This window comes from Jatropha curcas, chromosome 6, assembly GCF_041381405.1.
Source record: "Jatropha curcas cultivar XTBG-Jc1 chromosome 6, XTBG_Jcur_1.0, whole genome shotgun sequence".
Lineage (NCBI taxonomy): Eukaryota > Viridiplantae > Streptophyta > Magnoliopsida > Malpighiales > Euphorbiaceae > Jatropha > Jatropha curcas.
Window position 1 is genome coordinate 15,915,129 of NC_143156.1, and position 18,328 is coordinate 15,933,456.

General features: G+C 34.1%; 1 protein-coding gene across 1 annotated transcript; it reads right to left on the minus strand.

Moving 5' to 3' along the window:
• Window positions 1-7,147: 7,147 nt before the first annotated feature.
• Window positions 7,148-14,012, minus strand: LOC105641906 (calcium-dependent protein kinase 1). The gene is made up of 7 exons (XM_012226557.4): window positions 12,331-14,012; window positions 10,823-10,966; window positions 10,533-10,685; window positions 9,833-9,948; window positions 9,474-9,641; window positions 7,921-8,145; window positions 7,148-7,488 (listed from the first exon to the last, which is right to left on the minus strand). The coding sequence occupies exons 1-7, from the start codon at window positions 13,124-13,126 to the stop codon at window positions 7,366-7,368; spliced, it is 1,725 nt and encodes a 574-aa protein (XP_012081947.1). The 5' UTR covers window positions 13,127-14,012; the 3' UTR covers window positions 7,148-7,365.
• Window positions 14,013-18,328: the final 4,316 nt, after the last annotated feature.

Below are 18,328 nucleotides of genomic sequence, written 5' to 3' on the forward strand. Positions count from 1 at the left end.
ACCAGTAGTTCCTAAAGCTGCAAGACAAGAGACAATAGTGCAAGTCTTGTGAAGTCTTACTTGTGGAGCAATATGGAGGTGTTGAGATTGATAAACAATATGAGAGCAAAAAATGATAGATATTTTAGTGAATTCCTATTTAGAGTCGGTGATGGAGAAGAGCCAAAAAATGATAAAGGAAATATACTAATACTAGAAAAGATGATAGTGAGGCATGAAAATGATGACAATTGTGAGAGGACATTAATTGATGTAATATTTCTATCATTGCATGATAATGCAAGCTCGCAAGAATACATGACCAATCGTGCGATATTGGCAACAAAAACTAAATATTTCAATAGCTTGAATCAAAAGATGATACATATATTCCCTAGTTAAAGCAATATCTACAACAGTTTTGATGAAGCAACAGATGACACAAATAATTACTACCAAGAGGAATTTTTGAACACTCTACTGCCGAATGAACTGCCTCCGCACAAGCTTGAATTGAAAGTATACTGTCCAATAATATTACTTAGGAACATGGAATCCTTCAAATGGTTTATGCAATGGGACTAGAATGGTTGGCAAAAATTTTGGGACCAATGTAATTTATGCACAAATAATAATGAGACAACATGCTAGAAAACAAATATTTTTACCGAGAATACCATTTTCGCGTGTAGAAAATGAAGGATATCCATTTCGTTTCAAAAGAAAACAATTTTCAATCCATTTATGTTTTGCAATAATAATAAATAAAGCTCAGCGACAAACAATCTCATATGTTGGAGCATATTTACCACAAGATATTTTCTCTCATTGACAGCTTTATGTAGCACTATCAAGAGGTATATCGATATCGACAATAAAAGTCCTTGTAAAATCGGAAAAGAAAAAAATAAGATGGCAGTATGCACAAAAAATATAGTCTACAAGGATGTCTTGTTACCAAAAAAGATAATATAAAAATAATACTTACATTCAAAAATATTTACAAAAATCATTGCTTATATTTTGAATAATAATGAATACTAATATAGTATCTTTTCACGTTGCAACGAGCAAGTATTTCAAAGAGAATAGAAATGAAAAATTTTATATTCAAAGTGCTATTTTAAAGGTACAAGGTAAAACATCATCTTTATTTCAATTAGAAATGTATAAACAAAACTCATTACATAAATATATTATTTAAATTAACCGTTGTATTTATTTTAATCTAAATAAGGACTTATATGTTAATAGTATATAAATAAATAAATAATAAACGAGTACAAAGGATGAGTATATAACGAGCATAGTTAACGTGCAACGCACGTCGTAAAAAAACTAGTAATAATTAAAAGCAAATATAAATTTAAATGGACACTCGAGAAACATCTTATCAACCAAATAAATTAGGGTATTTGTGCCCAAATAATAGTTAAAGTCAAATATAATTTAAATGGACACTTCAAAAACTTTTTGTCAACCAAAAAAAAAAAAAAGAATATTGTGCCAAGTCAATTCCAACCCAAAGATCACTTAATCAAATTATCACAGTAACATAAGTATAACAATTAATCAAAATAAACAAAAGTCCTAACTAAATTAAAGCCTAGGCCATTCTACCTCTCTTAGAAATTAGGTCTAGAATTTTTTTTTTAAAATTCTTTCAAACCACAATACTCATCCATACCCAATTGCAATAGTATCAAATCAATTTCGCAGGATCGTACCAATATTAAGAAAAATTCCAAATTATCACCATGATCACAATCAAAAAAACATTAATCAAAAATTAAATTAAACATGTAAGTGATGAGCACTAACCTCCAATTAGGCTTCCCTTTGCCCGTATCAACTTTAGAAGGTTCACCTTCTCCGTGGACACAAAATCAAAAACAAAATAAAAATTAAACAACAATCATAGATTCGAAATCTCTTAATTTCACTGATTTCAAATATGCAATCAAAAATAAAATCTAATCTATGAAATGCGAGACGGGATCTTACTTTATTCGTGAAATGCCCTACTACGACTATAGTTAATTGAACCCCTTGATATGCTGATTTATTTTACTCAACTAATTATAATCTACTAATCTTAATATTTGATTGCAAGTTTCTGCGGAAAATCTCACAAAAGTTTGTCTTTTTCTCCACTCTTTCTTCTCTTCTTTTTTTGTTTCTGCGTGTGTGTGTCATAGAAGAGGCAGCACTTTTTATTTTTTTTGCTAGCATGAACTTTCTTTTTTTTTCATTAATTTTTTTTACTTTTCCCATTAGGTCGGCGCTAGCTTCTTTCTTTTTTGTTTTTCTTTATTTTTTTTCTTTTCTTTCTTTAGGAGTTAGCTTCTTTCTTTCTTTTTTTTTTTTCTTTTTTCCAATAAGTGGCGCATGCCACTTTAAAATAGACAATATTTTATTTATTTATTATTTTAAAACTCTTTTATTTATTAAAATCAATTTTAATAAATAAAAATTACAAAATAAATTCCTTCAGTTATATTTTAACAAATAAATTCCAATAAATAATGATAAATTCCAAAAATCAATAATAATCACTACTAATTAAAATTAATTACTAAAACAAATACTAATAATTATAATTAATTCCATTAATTACTTAAAAATAGCAATTTGGCCAATTAAATACCCAATAAATAGAGAAACTCCTATTAATTTAGAAAAAATATTATAAAATCAAATTGACACCATTTTCAATCCCAAGATTCAAATAACTAGGTGCAATTAGACTATATCGCACTAAATCTCACGATCGAGTTTCCTAAGGTACTGTTTCACAATTCGCAATCCAAATTCATTTAATGCATGAATAAACAAACTAAAATCATGCAATGCATGAATCCTAGTCAAGACTCAATAATTATGAAAATCCTGATAAATCATACCAAACCTCAAATTTGGTATCAATTAACAATCCAATAAGTTATTATATTTCAAAAATTAGGCGTTACGCGAGTAATGTCACGCCCGACTCAAATAACTATAGGAATTGTCCGCTTAGCCAAATCCATCTCATACTGGATTGGCAGGATCCGCACAGTTTTATCCCACAGGTGAAATGAAGAACTTCCCAGGTGGTCACCCATCTTAGGATCTCTGTTAAGCGAGCACGCTTAACCATGGAGTTCTTCCAATTCTCCAAAACATTTCACCAAAAAGCGCCTTTGTTGATTAGTTTCCCTCTTTTTGATATATGATTCAATTTATTCCTACGTCCCGCAATAGAGATATGATAGGCCCACCAGCTTCCGCGTGGTTCATCCTCGAACCATACATCTATTGAAGGGGGTCCGGCTCTGATACCGACTGTCACGTCCGACTTCAATCACTGGAGGAATTGTCCGCTTTGGATCAAGCCAAATCTATCCCATAGTGGATTGGCAGGATCCGTAAGGTTTTGTCCCGCAGGTGAAATGGGGAACTTCTAAGGTGGTCACCAATCTTAGGATTTCCGTTAAGCGAGTACGCTTAACCTTGGAGTTCTTCCAACTCTCCAAGCCATTTCACCAAAAGGCGCCTCTGTTGATTAGTTTTCCCCTTTTCGATATATGATTCGATTCATTCCTGTGTCCCGTAGTCGGGATACCACAAGTAGCCATAACGACAAGCTGTCGGCCTCAATAAGTGGACAGCCTTCAGCGAATTCATGGGGTCTAGTCTCCCTCCAGCAACTGAAATGGATCAGTTAGCCAATATTTCAATAGTTGAAATGGTTTAGCTAGTCAACATCTACAGCTAAAATGCATTAGCTAGCCAACCCCTCTAGTTGAAATGGATCAGCTACGTCAACAGTTGAAATGGATCAGCTATCTCCATAATTGAAATGGATCAGCTAGCCAATGTTTCCAACTGAAATGGATAAGTTATATCTCCAACTAAAATGGATCAGCTATGGAGCAGCCAATATCTCCAGCTGAAATTGATTAGCTAAGGAGCGACCAACGTCTCCAGCTAAAAGGGATCAGTTATGGAGTAGCAAATATCTCCAGCTGAAATGGATAAGCTGTGGAGCAACAACTAAAATGGATCAACTATACCAACAAAATAGTAGCTAAAAAGGATCATCTCATCTACATCAATTAGTAGATTAAAAGGATCAACTCATCATCTCCGCCTCTTCTAAGCAGAAAAAATGCTTAGTTCTTCACCATCACTCCTGCCAAATCCTTTTTGACAATCATGATGCAATCTATGAACACATATTTTTTACACCCTTATACCATGAAAAATCATTCATAACAGTTGTGGTTCAAACTAGTATCGGTCAAGAATCGAAAGATAACCTAGAAGTCAAAGGTGACATTTGTCCACTCTTATAGTCACAACTCTTTTCATAGATAAAATATTGGAACAATCTTTATACCATTGAAAAAAACTAAATAATAAAAACTTTTTAAATGTATATGGCATGTTAATCTAGGTTAAAACGGGCCATGAACCAGACATAAAATCATTGCAAATCAATGTAGATCAAAAGGACTCAGAATGAGCTTTCTCCACTATTTTGATCAGAACTCGAGCTACAAATGAAATTTGCAGTGATTGAAGTTGGGTTAGGAACTAGAAATCCATAGATTTTCAACGGTGTATCATAAGTCAAAATCAAAGTTGATTTGTGCTTTGAAATACACGAATCAAACTGCGTGTACAATGTTGAAATGTCCCGACTGCCTAACCTAAGTCGATCAACCTTTAGGATATGGCCGGTTGACCGCCGATCAATCACTTGCAGCGGTTGATCGACCATGACCAACTATCGCTATCGGTCAACCGCTCAAGGACAAGTGCCCAAAATGCAAAAATCCCACATCGGACGCACAAGAACACCCCCCCTAAATTCATTTTTCCTATAAATATAACTTATTTTCACCTCCAAAACACACAATATCACACATTTCTCTCTCTAGAACAATTTCTCATTACAAAGTACATTCTAGAAGTTTTAGTTGAAACGTTCCTTTGGCTTTCTAGCTCTCTTCTCATCTCTTCCACTCTCTTGAGTGCCCTAAGTGGGTGGGGCGATTCCTCCAGCTCGCTTTCCCCTTAATCTGTTCTTTAGCCTAGAATTAGGTCTCCATACCTTTGGATTAAAGCCTCTTTGGCTCATCAAGCCTATACTAAAAAGCCTCCTATGGGTTTATGTCCTCCTTAGTCCCATAAACCTCACTTGGCTTAGATTTTCCACTTTTGAAATCTAAGTCAAGTTGAAGCTCTAAGAGCAAAGGTCCTAAACTCACTCGTCCGCCAAAGAAGAAGGAGCTGAGCCGATCCACCCTTCGGTCAACCTTCCAATCTGCCCACCAATCAACACTCTGATCAACTGCTAGTCTGACCAAAACATGCAGGTAAGTCCTCTATGGCTCTTAGCTTTTTAATGTTTGCTCTATTCTTCTAAGTGGCCCCAAATGCCCTTCTTTTCGAAAATGGAAATCCAAAGCCAAAATCCATTTTTAATCCAAAATCTAGCGATCTAAAGCAAAGAAAATACATTTTGCATGACCCAAAGCTGAAATTCATCTTTTAATCCAAAATCTGGCGATCCAAAGCCAAGAAAATATATTTTTAATCCGTCAATCCAAAGCTAAGAAAATCTATTTGCGACGATCCAAAGCCAATTGTTTTTCATAAAATGGCAATTCAACACCTATAAAACATAATAAAAAAGGTCTTCGATGAGCCTATTTTCCAATTAAAATCAATCAACCCCCATTTTACAATATATAGAACTGATTGGTCCTGATTGTCATTCCAAGAGATAAGCAGGCATGCTCGAGTTTTTAAAATCGAGCTGCAGACCAAATTCACCAAAAAAAAACTCTTTTCTACCTTTCTTTTTCTTCTATTTTTAATTGGGAGATGTATGATTGCCCTAAAATCCCCAACAATGGGCTAGAGGCAATACTTCCTTATTTTGTAATTAGCTTGCATTCCTTGCTTTATTCTTCTTTCATTGCTTTATTGCTTTATATAAATTTCATTCTTCTTCATCTTAAGTTTTTTTTAATTGTAGATTGAACATTAATTAAGGCTAAATGATTGATCATATTTAAACTTAAAACCTACTCCCTAAATCCTTTAGTGAACCTAACCCAAAATGAGTATTCAATCCTATTTAGTGGTTCAAACCTGGCGCTTGGGTCAGGGCCTCATAGTTAGTAAACAAACATGTTTTTTTTCTCTCTTAATAAAAGATTATGTGAAGCTATTTGTTCCTGCAAGGAATCGAAGTTTAAATTTTTATTCGAGAGATTATTTTCTTTTTATTTTCATTTTCTTGTATTTGATTTTTCTATTGTAGAATTTTTTATTTCCTTACGTTTTTATTTTATTTTAAAAGACAAATAAATTACTATCAAATGATAATATAAATACACATTTGCCTATGCCTGTGACACTATTAATTTGTGCCTAGTCAACAATTATCATCATGTAAAAATTTGTATTTCAATATTCCGGTAACCAATAAAACACTTTATGGAAAAATTTTTAACAGTGATCGAAAATATTTTCTGATCAAATACGAAAATATAAAATTTTGAAAAGTTCGAACACCAAATTTATAACTAACCATATTTCAAATATCTGATGCCTTCCTCGTTTCTTTTTTTTTTTTTTTTTTTGGTTAATTTTTCTTTTGTTGTTATCCTACAAGTATCTCCACACTTTTCTTTAGTACAAGACTAATCTATTTCTCTTATATCTTTTATCTTTCACCAGTTGCATACTCTCACTGAATTTGGTGGGGCACAATTTGATCAAACTAATCAAAAATGAATCCAACCAATTGATTTGGTTTTAATAACTATGTTTTGACCTTTATGAAAAAAAAAAGAAAGAGTTAGACTCGATTCAATTTAAAAACCAAAATAATAAATTGAATCAAATTGATTTAATTCTATTTCATTTGGTTCAATTCTGTACACAATTTCAGCTTGATCCGACTCTATTTCTTTTCAAAATAAATCCTTTGATTTGAATCGATTTGAACAAAACCCACTCCTAACAGGTGAAATTTCAATTGCTGCTTAGCTATGTATGTTTGCGAGACTTGTGGCATGACTCCATATTGTGCAGCAACAGGATTTCATTCCTGAAAGCCATGCATCTTCCTAATTTTGAGGTATATTAGCACCAAAATGGATAGAAAATCTGTACACGAACAAAATAGATGCATTTCTAAGGTAAAAGTACAAACATTCTATGCTGTCAAGAAACAAGTAGGGTCGAAAAGTAGCAAAACCCACTCAAAATCGGAAAAGCCGATGAGTTCTCAGTGTGAACTGGAAGCCTGCTTTCTTAGTTGATCTACTATACAACCTTACTTCCACAAAGAAAAAGATAACATGGAAACCACAGTTGCTTATGCAACTAAAGTTTGAGAGCCTCTCTGAACCCAATGCTGAAACTATTTTTTAGGCTCGTCCTACCATGACCTGCCACATTCCCTTTCTGCATCATAGCCACAAACTCGTTGTAATCTATGAGTCCGTCCTGCAAAATTTATACACAGATCTCATTACAGACTTTTGAGCATCTAATAGAGAAGGAAAATGGACAATTGACATGCGAAATGTGACAGAGTCTGTTACACAGAAATATCAATAACACAATTTAAGCTGCATATCCACTCTGCCATTCTAAATGAATTTCCAATTTTCCAAAGGAAAAACCATAATAGAAAGTAAAGCCACCAATCCTTCATTCAAATAGTTATGAATACTGTGGTACATTATTATTATTTTTATTTATTTATTTTTATTATTGGGGAAGGGGGAAATTCAATTTAGGTGTTTACCCGAGTTATATATGCACTTTACCGCCTAGATAAGCAAACAAAAAAAAAAAAAGAAGAAACTTGAACGTTGTCAATTATTTATTGAATTTGAGGTAGATAGTATATCAGGCAAAACAAAAAAAACTTACATTGTCTTGATCAACTTCTCTAATCATTTCTTCTAAGCGAACATCCTCTATGCCAAACTCCACGCAAGCTTGTTGAAGCTCATCTGGAGTAATATAACCACTTCCATCCTTATCAAAGTATGAAAAAGCTGCAAATAGATGATCCTCTCTCTCAATTTTGTTGAGATGCAATGTTGCAGCTATAAACTCTCCATAATCAATCGTGCCACTGTTGTCTACATCAGCCTGCAATTGAGAGAGACAATTTTAGAATGAATTTCTTCTATCCTTCATTGATTTGTGTGATTCATTATCAACAAGCCCCTCTTTTTCAAACCATTAAGTACATACGACAGCCTCTGGATTAAACCACTTAAAGTGAACACAGTTACTGCAGTAATTTTTCCTTGTTCAACAACACAAAGTTTACAATTTTTAACCTGAAAACAAACGTATGAAGTTTTTTATTGGAATACTCGCTTTGATATTCTCCCATCAATTTCTCTCACCACACATGCACACATGTCCTTTTCATATCATACAACACAGCACTATTTTCCAAAGATTAAGTACCAGGTAACTTACAGCAATCTTCAGCTTGAGTACATACTTTTTCCCCATATTTTTAGTTTTGTTCTCCGTTTCTAGTTCCTATTTTACAATGAGAAATTGGCAAAAAAAAAAATGCCAAACATTTCCAAAATAAGAATGTTTTCCATATAAAGGAAAACTGGAAAACCATGTTCAAGAATACACATTCCCTTTTTAATCCAATATATATCTTAACAATATGTAGGTTAACTTGCTATTAAAATAATTTTGTTCTTTTCATGAAGAGAATCCAAACACTCTTGTAAATTCAAAGAGAAAAATAGAGCCAAGCTACATAGAAGCAAGATAATAAAATTATCTTTCTTTAAAAATGAAAATTATTTTAAAGCGAAGAAAAAAGGTGAAGAATATCATGTGAGGGGAAGGCATGGGAAGAGCACTATAAGAAAGGGATAAAAGAAAGGAGCACTCTTTATTTGTAGAAGAATGTGGAAAACGTGTTAAATTTATTCCAGAGGATCATTGTAAATTTGAGAAATTTAGAATATTTTCATAGTTGAACGTATAAACACTATTTTCCAGTTTTCTGAGGAAAATTTAGAGGAAAAGAATCCAGTGTTTCTACACCTGAACACAACGCTTTTTTTTTCTTTTGAATAAAAAGTATTTCAAAATTTTTTCCAACTTATACTTCATTTTGCATCGATATTAACTTGATCAAAGAGGACATTGGAAACAAAGGAATTATATAGCCGACCCTAACTAGTTTCGGACTAATGCTTGGTTGTTGTTGATTTGTAAAATATTAAACATCCCAGAATTTACTACAACGCAAAAGTGACAGTAGAAAAGCACACTTAGCATGTGTTTGTGTGTATATTCGTTTATGCAGTACTGGTGCTACTGTGCTAGTAGTGGTATCAATATTGTGACAGTCCATAAGTGCAAATGGTGGTGGCTGCAGCAGAAATCACCTGAACTGCTTTTCTCAAAAAACTGGACCTAGATCAAATGATACTTACTGCTTGCATTAGATCATAAATTTCTGATTCCTTGAGATTGGCTCCAACTCTTCTCAGTCCAGCCTTAAGTTCTTCAAAACTGATTGTACCATCATTGTCTGTATCTATCATCTTGAACATCTCTTTTAGGCCAGCTATTTCTTCTTCAGATAGGTTCTCTGCAATTACCTGTTTGTGAGAAGAGGTGGATTCAATTTTCTATATAAACAGGAAAAGCTTGTGCAACATCTGCAGCTTAAATGATTTATTATCTCAGCAATTTATTTCAACTCCAGATTTCAAACATTCAACCATCTTATATTCAAAAGGCATTCAGGGTTTCTTTCTCTTCTTACTTGTCTATCACATCAGGGACTTACTCTAAGAGCCATTTTCTTAAGCTTGTTCATAGCAGAAAATTGCTTCATGCGACTTAATACAGCAGAATCCAGAGGCTTGTCAGGAGCTACACCATCTTCCTGTACCCAAGGGTGACCTGCAAGGAGTTCAGTTACATAAACATAAATATGACAGAAAGAGCAGCTTAAGAAAGAGACCAATAGTTTAATGACCACAGTGGCTTAAGAAAGGATTCTGCATTCTCAAGGGAGAAACCATTGATTGCTTTGGGAGGGCAAAGTTCAGAAAAAAAAAATTCCTTAGTGGAAAAGAAAAATTATTGTTAAAGTTCAAGAAACTATCCATCCCTCCCCCCCCAAAAAAAAAACAGTAAAAATACAAATGAAAATAAAAATAAAAAGAAATTTCGGATCCACAAAGAGAAGGTGGGGGAGGGATTTCCAACTCCGAGTTCCACCTCTGTATTGTAATATAACTATCAGCAAGACCAAAGAAAATTGTGCAAAGGAACTTGCATCTTGCAATGATCTCCATTAAAGATTAGAATTTAGAACAAAAATATTATAAGTATTCATCAATCTAAATGATTTAATCATTCATGTAATCTCTATTCTTTGTTTAAGCAATAGTTGAAACTTGAAAGTTAACATCAGTAGTTCAACTGGAGAGAGTGACAATGAAGGGGGGCAGGAAGGGAAGAGAATAATTGCCAAGACTCACGTAGAACTTCATGTGCAGTTATCCGCCTTCTGGGATCTCGCGCAAGCATTCTCCTCACCAAATCCTTAGCACCTTCTGAGATACTAGGCCAAGGTTCTGAAGAAAAGTCAAGATCACCATGCAAGACCTGGTCGAAAATCCCTTGCTCGGTCTCTAAATAAAAAAAAATAAAACCAAAAAAAGAATAAGAAACAGAAAAAATCAGTTACCTTGAATCAAACATAAATGATATTCTAACATATATACTCAAGAAATAAGTTCTGTAAGTTAATAAATGAGAAAAGTCTCACCTGCCCAAAAGGGGGGCACTCCACATAATAGAATGTAAACGATTACTCCAGCACTCCAAACATCTGCTTCTGGACCATATCGCTTTTTCAGAACTTCTGGAGCAACATAGTAAGGACTGCCAACCACATCAATAAATTTTTCTCCTGGAAAGATAACAGTTCTTGATTAGAGTCAAATCTGTGGCTTGTACATAAAAGACACACTCAACAATAAGAATGCTTGTACATAAAAGACAGACCCAACAATAAAAATGAACTACATTTGATGTCATGATGGTAGTAGTTGTACGTTAGAGCCCTATCAGCTAGTTCTGAACTTATAAACTCGAAAGCAAATAATCTAAAGCACTTTTTCATAGGTCCAATGAAACATCTTTGACTAATGTAATTTCAGAATTTCATAATCAAGCTGTGAACTATTTTCCACCTATGCAATTGGAGTTCTCCTAGTCGAACAAAACATTTATTTTTGGAAAATTCAATTTATATGGAATTGCAAAATTCTACAGATGATAATCAGGCAGAAGTTGCAATATTGCACGTGAGAATGGCTTAATATGTGCAAAATCAAAGAACTTGGAAATGATAAGGTCCTGTTACATCAATATGCTCTTTCAAAATTACAAGCGATAAAATTAGAATTGGAAAGCCAGAAAGAAGAGAGGAAAAACATCATATAGGTGCATAACTGCATCATTTGCAGTGCTCAGGGGTGGATTTCCAGGGGGCCCCAAGGGAATAATCATACAATAAGTCTTACAACACTTAAAAAAGATTCAAAAAATTATTTTAAATAACATTTTTTCTCATGTAACACCATAAACATCTTTCCTAAGCACCTTTAACATATTCAGATTGAACATGTATCAAGCAGAATGTAAACTTAAGAATGTCAAATCGGTACATCTCTACACAACTAAAGAAAGTGTAATTTTGTGGTACAAATGTGTTGCTTATTTGTATAAAAAAGTGGTTTACCTAAAGACATGTTATAAAATTTTTGGCCCCTCTAGAGTTCCAACATTGGATCAGTGCCTGATGGTTCTATATCGACAGCTATGTGCATAAAATGCAAAATATGCTCTCACATATGTGTCATTAGGCATTCTATGACATAGTGAATATATTTGATACTGCAGCTAGTTGAATGTTTACAGATTAAGAAAACTATCGGAGAAACTAATTCTGCTAGGAGGTTAGCTGACAAGAGTTTCACTAAATTCCATGTATATCCATATATTGCTTACAGAAGTTGACTATATCTGGTACAGCTCATCTGTTAACACCAGCTGTTCAAGAAGATTGCAAACTTCAAGTGAGTAGCTAAGCATGCAGTAAATAATTTTTCGAGTTGTGTGTTTAATGTAAGAGCAGCATGCAACATAGTTTATTCAACAACAGAATACAATCATGAGAAGTAGTGAGAAACAAATGGAATGGCAAACCAGCATAAATACTGAGCAGCAATTCCAATAACTACTAATAAAAGTATAAACATATGAATATACCAGGCTTGAAGAATATTGATAATCCAAAGTCAATTGTTTTGAGAAGTGAGTCCTCCTGTTGATTGACGAAAAGAAAATTCTCAGGCTTAAGATCCCGATGCATCACGCCTAAAGAATGGCAAGCCTCAACAACCCCAACTATTGTCCTAGTGAGCTCAGCTGCCTGCCTTTCTGAATAATGCCCACGCTGAACAATCCTATCAAAGAGCTCACCGCCGGCACAAAGCTCCATAACAACATGGACTGCCATTGCATCCTCATATGCCCCTTTAATAGAAATGACATTTGGATGACCAGACAAATGATGCATAATCTGAATTTCCCTCCTAACATCCTCCACATCCTCATCAGTTAGCAATTTTCTCTTTGCAATTGATTTGCAAGCATACTCTTTTCTTGTAGTTTTCTCTACACAAAGAAATGTAGTCCCAAACTGCCCTTGTCCTAGTTTCCTTCCCAAAGTATAGAACTCCTTAAAATTTCCAGTTTTAGTTTGTAATACAGAATCAACCTTGAGCCCCGCACTTGACACCCTTTTCATTTGAGGGCCCTTCTTAGGTTTGGAGGGTTGCTCTGGATTTTCCGGTTTTTCTGGTTTTGGCATTATTACTTGTTCTGGTGGTTTGCTTTGAACAGGCATAGGAGATTCGGGTTCTTTAGATATTGCCTCATGGACAGATTCTCCATTAGCCTGCGAAATGGAATCATCTGGTGATCGGGACCGCCACATTGCTGCAGATACCGATTGAAAAAATCCATTTTTGGAAATGCTTGGTCCTACACAAGTATTACCCATTTTTCTCCTCCACTCTTAATCGCTACTATAGACTTCAACAACTCCTACTTCAAAATCTAATCTTATTCACCATATTAAAAAAACTGAACTTTTCTTTTTTTTCAGTTTAGAGTTGATGGTTTTATTCTCTCCAAACTTATCAATGAATATCAAAATTAAATCTTGACGTAGCTTATGAAATGAACAAACAGATGAATTGAAGAAAGGGAAAAAAAGGTCAAGAAATTGAAGTAATTATAAAAGAAATAATTAATGATTAACTTATCAAACAAACTATTATTAGAAACAGGAATATCCAATAAATGCAACAGATAAAAAACCCAGATTAGGTCAACCAATTTCTAAACAGTAAACGATTCAACCTTCTGGTTAGATCAAATCTATCACTTATACAGTTAAAAAATATGGAAAAAAATACCCTTTACTTATTTGTCTAAGAAATAGTCAATAACAAAGTAAATAAGCATTACTCCAGAAAGTAAGAAAAAGGCATAAAAAAAAAAAAAAAGAAAAATACAAGAAGAACAAAACAAATTAGAAAGAGACAAGCTCGTAAGAAATTGAAAAAACCAACTAGAGACTGAACAAAGGAATTAAACTAGCCTTCCCCGAGTGAAGAAATAAAAGAAAAAAAGTGATCTTCAAAGAAAAATAGTCACAAGCTAGAGTAGTACCAGGTCTCAACTCTGAAGCTGAATTAAAATGGAAAAAAAAAAGGAGAAGAAAGAGAAAGAGTGATGATGGGTTGGGATTATTATGACTTTCTTTCTGGTGGTTAGTGTTTGTCTTTCCGTCTTCGTGTGAACGTGCAAAAGTCCTGGCTTTGTTTACATCAAACAAATTTTATTTTAATACATTATATTTCGGGCAAGAGGATTTTTTGGATTGTGTCAAGGAGTTGGGACCATGAAGAAAACGCGTGCATTTTAGCAGCCGGATGTTTCAATCACCGGACTTTGCGGATAATTGTATTCAAGGGTCCACGTATGACCTAATGCCAAACTTTCTCAACGATTCATTCTTTTAAAGTACATACCATATTAGCAACAATATATTCAATTCCATAAATATAAAAGTTTTATTTGATGATGATTTATTAAAGATAAAAAGATATGGATTTTAAAAATAAAACTCAATGTCCCCATATGATATCTCACATTTCTTGTATTTTCTTTATAGAGATATTATAGTCATGCATTTTCATACATTTATGAGTTCATATCTGTAGTTTTTGAAAAGAGAGTTTTATTTCTCAATACTGTGTGTGTTATTATCCAATCTCTACTATATATATATATATATAAAAGATTGTTCCAATATAAGAAGTAATTTAAATAGGAATAAACCTAAACTAGGAATATTTACTCTAATTAGGAATAAACATAAATTAGGAAAGACAATGTTTACTCTAATTACAAAGATTTCAACACTTCCTCTCAAGTCGGTGCACAGATATTACACATGCCCAATTTGCAAACTAAATGATGAAACAACTTGCTATTCAAACCCTTTGTGAAAACATCAGCTAGTTGCTCTTTTGAAGTTATATAGGAGAAACTTATAAAATCTTCAACTATCGTCTCTTTTTATAAAGTGACGATCAATCTCCATGTGCTTAGTTTGATCATGCTGGACTGGATTATTCATAATACTTACGATTGCTTTACTATCACAAAACACAGATATATTTGTTGTTTCAACAAACTTTAACTCTTCCGTAAATATGTGCAACCATAGGAGTTCACAGATTCCTTGTGCCATAGCTCTAGATTCAGCTTTTGCACTGGACCTTACAACAATAGCCTGCTTCTTGCTTTTCCATGTGACCACGTTTCCTCCAATTCCATAAATATACCATATTAGCAATCCGCATCTGTATAGTCTATTATTGTCAAATGGCCATGTTTAGAAAATAAAAGTCTCTACCTAGAGCTGGTTTTAAATATCTTAGAATCCGATGCATAGCTTCTAAGTGAGACTCCCGAGGGTCATGCATGTACTGACTCACTAAACTTACAACATAGACAATATCTAGTCTAGTATGGACAAGATAAATTAACCTCCCAATCAATCTCTGATACCTACCAACATCAACTGGACTTCCCACTTCAGCTTGAACCTTATGATTGGCTTCAATAGGTGATTCTGTAGGTTTACATCCCAACATACTAGTTTCTTTAAGGAGATCAAGGATGTACTTTCTTTGAGAAATGAAAATCTCTTTATCTGATCTAGCAACTTCTATCCTAAGGAAATATCTCAACTTTCCCAAATCCTTAATCTCAAACTTCCTAGCTAACAAACTTCTCAAGTGAGTCATTTCTTCTTCGTTATTTTCAGTCATCACTATATCATCAACATAAACAATAAGCAATGTTGATCTTACCTTCATGATGTTTAATGAACAAAGTATGACTAGCATCGCTCTAAATGTACCCGAAAGAAAGCATAGCTTTACTAAACCTTTCTAACAATGCTCTTGGTAATTGCTTCAGCCTATATAATGACTTCTTTAGCTTATAAACTTTTCCTCTGGTCTTGTCATCATTAAATCCAGGAGGAATCTCCATATACACCTCTTCTTTCAAATCACCATATAGAAAAGCATTTTTAACATTAAATTTATGTAACTCCAGTCAAGATTGGCTGAACAAGACAATAAAATTTTGATTTTGTTCATCTTAGCTATAGGGGCAAATGTTTCCTAGTAATCAACTCCGTAGGTCTAAGTGAACACTCTGGCTACCAATCTAGCCTTGTACCTCTCAATTGAACCATCTGCCCTATGTTTAATTGTGAACACCCATTTACATACATCCAACTAGCTTCTTTTATGGTGGAGGGATTACAAGATCCCATGTCTCATTTGTTGCCAAAGCTCTCATCTCCTCAACCATTGCAGCCTTCCATTTTGAGCCTATAATGCCTCCTCTTGCCACTCCTTTTGTGCAGAAACAGAAGAAACAGACAAAATGCAGGCTCTATAAGAAGGGGACAGAGCATTATAGAAGATAAAATGGGAGATGGGATGTTTAGTGCATGTTCTAACTCCTTTTCTGAGAGCAACAGGAATAGCAAAGTCATTGTCAGAAGGGCTAGAATCAAGATTAGGATCAGAATCAACAGGGATTAAAGAAGACTCACCGGGTTCTTGTTCTTCTGTATTTTCAGGGCCTGAAATTAGAGAGGACGGTTGATCAAAGGTCTCATGCTCCATGGTTGTATTTGTATTAGTCCGTCATGTGTAGGTTTCCAAATCAGGTATATCCAATCTTCCTAGAGGTTTGGTGATTGGTCTCTCTTATTATCTATGTCTACAGGAATCTCCCCCTGGAAAGGAATGTCATCCATCACCTCTTTTATCTGATATTTCTCCCCCCTGAAGAGGTGACCGGGAAGGAAAACAAGACTCAAATTCCCGAAAGATAACATCCATACTCACATAGTATTTCCTAGAAGGAGGATAATACACTTATATCCTTTTTGAGTAGTAGAGTAACCGACAAACACACACTTCAAGGATATAGGATCTAATTTGCTTAGACCATTTTGATGAACAAAACAAACACAACCAAAGATTTTAGGAGGTACAATATAAGAGTTTTTTCCTTGAAGAACCTCTAATAGAGTTTTAAAATTTAAAGTACGAAAAGGCATACGATTGATAAGGTAAGCAGCAACCAATATAGCATCCCCCCAATATGGTTTGGGGAGATTCATAGTGAACATAAGAGACCTAGCTACTTCTAGTAAAAGCTTATTTTTCCTTTCGGCTACTCCATTTTGAGCACTAGTATTGACACAACTAATTTGATGTATAATACCATTAGAATCTAAATAGGTACAAAAATCTACATTCATGTATTCAGTACCATTATCAGTTCTTAGGATTTTAATATGCACATCAAACTAGTGCAAATCATTTTATGGAAGTTCTGAAAATATGAAAAAACTTCAGTTTTTAGTTTCATCAAATAAACCCAAGTCAATCTAGTGCAACAATCAATAATGGTCACAAACCATCTATAACCAGAAATAGAGATAGTTTTAGTAGGACCCCATACACCAGAATAAATAGTAGCAAAAGGAATTAAACTTTTATTATTAATTGGAGGATAAGAATGCCTGGTGTGTTTAGCAAGTTCACAAGCATCACACACTAATGAATCAAAATCACACTTAGCAAAGTGGGAAATAAATGTCCTAAAATAGAAAAAGAGGGATGTCCTAATCTCCTATGCCATTGAATAACTTCATGGGAAAGACTTCTAGAAGTTCCTAACATGATTGGTACCCGGATTTGAAAAATGACAAACGTCATCCAACAAATACAATCCATCGCTTAAGCTACCACTGCCAATCGTTCTCCCCGTGTTCAGTTCCTGAAATATACGATGAGTAGGGTAAAAAGTTACTTTACAATTAAGCGCTTTTGTGATTAAGCTAACAGATAACAAATTAATAGGGTATCTAGGAACATGAAGAAAAGAGAAGATTTTAATATTGAAAGTACAGTCAATAGGACATGTTCCAGTAATCGGTACTAAGAAGCCATTCACAATGCGAATTTTTTCTGCGCCTTGATACTTAGAATATGTGAGGAAATATTTTATAGAGCCTGTTGTATGTTTATTTGCTCTTGAATCTATAACCCAAGAGGATTTTGCAATTTTTGCAAGAAAGGTAAGAAAAACATTACTTGAATTAACAAAATTAGAGGTTGCAGCCTCAGTTAAGGAAGAATCAAGTTGTGACAACAATCGTTTCAGGGATTGAATTTCCTTATCAGAAAAGCTACTAGCAGTAGATGGTTCCTCAGATAAAGCTCCACTATCAGATATGTGTGTTTGTGGTCTAGAAGAACTGACCCACTTCCCTCCATGCCCTTTAGTTGGGCATCCATGTAATTTTCAGCAGAACTCCTTAGTGTGCATGTTCTTACCGCAATAGTCACAAAATAAGTGACCTTTATCTAAAGAATCGCTCTTTGCAGCCTGTATTTATTCTCTTCTAGAATTAGCAATTAACCCTGCTTTATCAATTGTAGGTCTGTGAACCATAGCACTCCTCTTAGTCTCCTCTTGCTGTACAAATGAGTATGCTTGTCACAAGGATGGAAAAGTATCTTGTCTAAGAACTTGGACTCGAATATGATCATACTCATTATTTAGGCTAGCCAGAAAATCATACGCATGTTCTACT

Bases quoted from the DNA above. Each gene is read 5' to 3' on its own strand.
- LOC105641906 (XM_012226557.4), bottom strand. From the start codon at position 13,126: ATGGGTAATACTTGTGTAGGACCAAGCATTTCCAAAAATGGATTTTTT. The intron at 10,686-10,822 runs GTGAGACTTTTC...TTTTTTATTTAG, and splicing joins AGTGCCCCCCTTTTGGGCAG to AGACCGAGCAAGGGATTTTC. The intron at 7,489-7,920 runs GTAAGTTTTTTT...TAAATTTTGCAG, and splicing joins GAGAAGTTGATCAAGACAAT to GACGGACTCATAGATTACAA.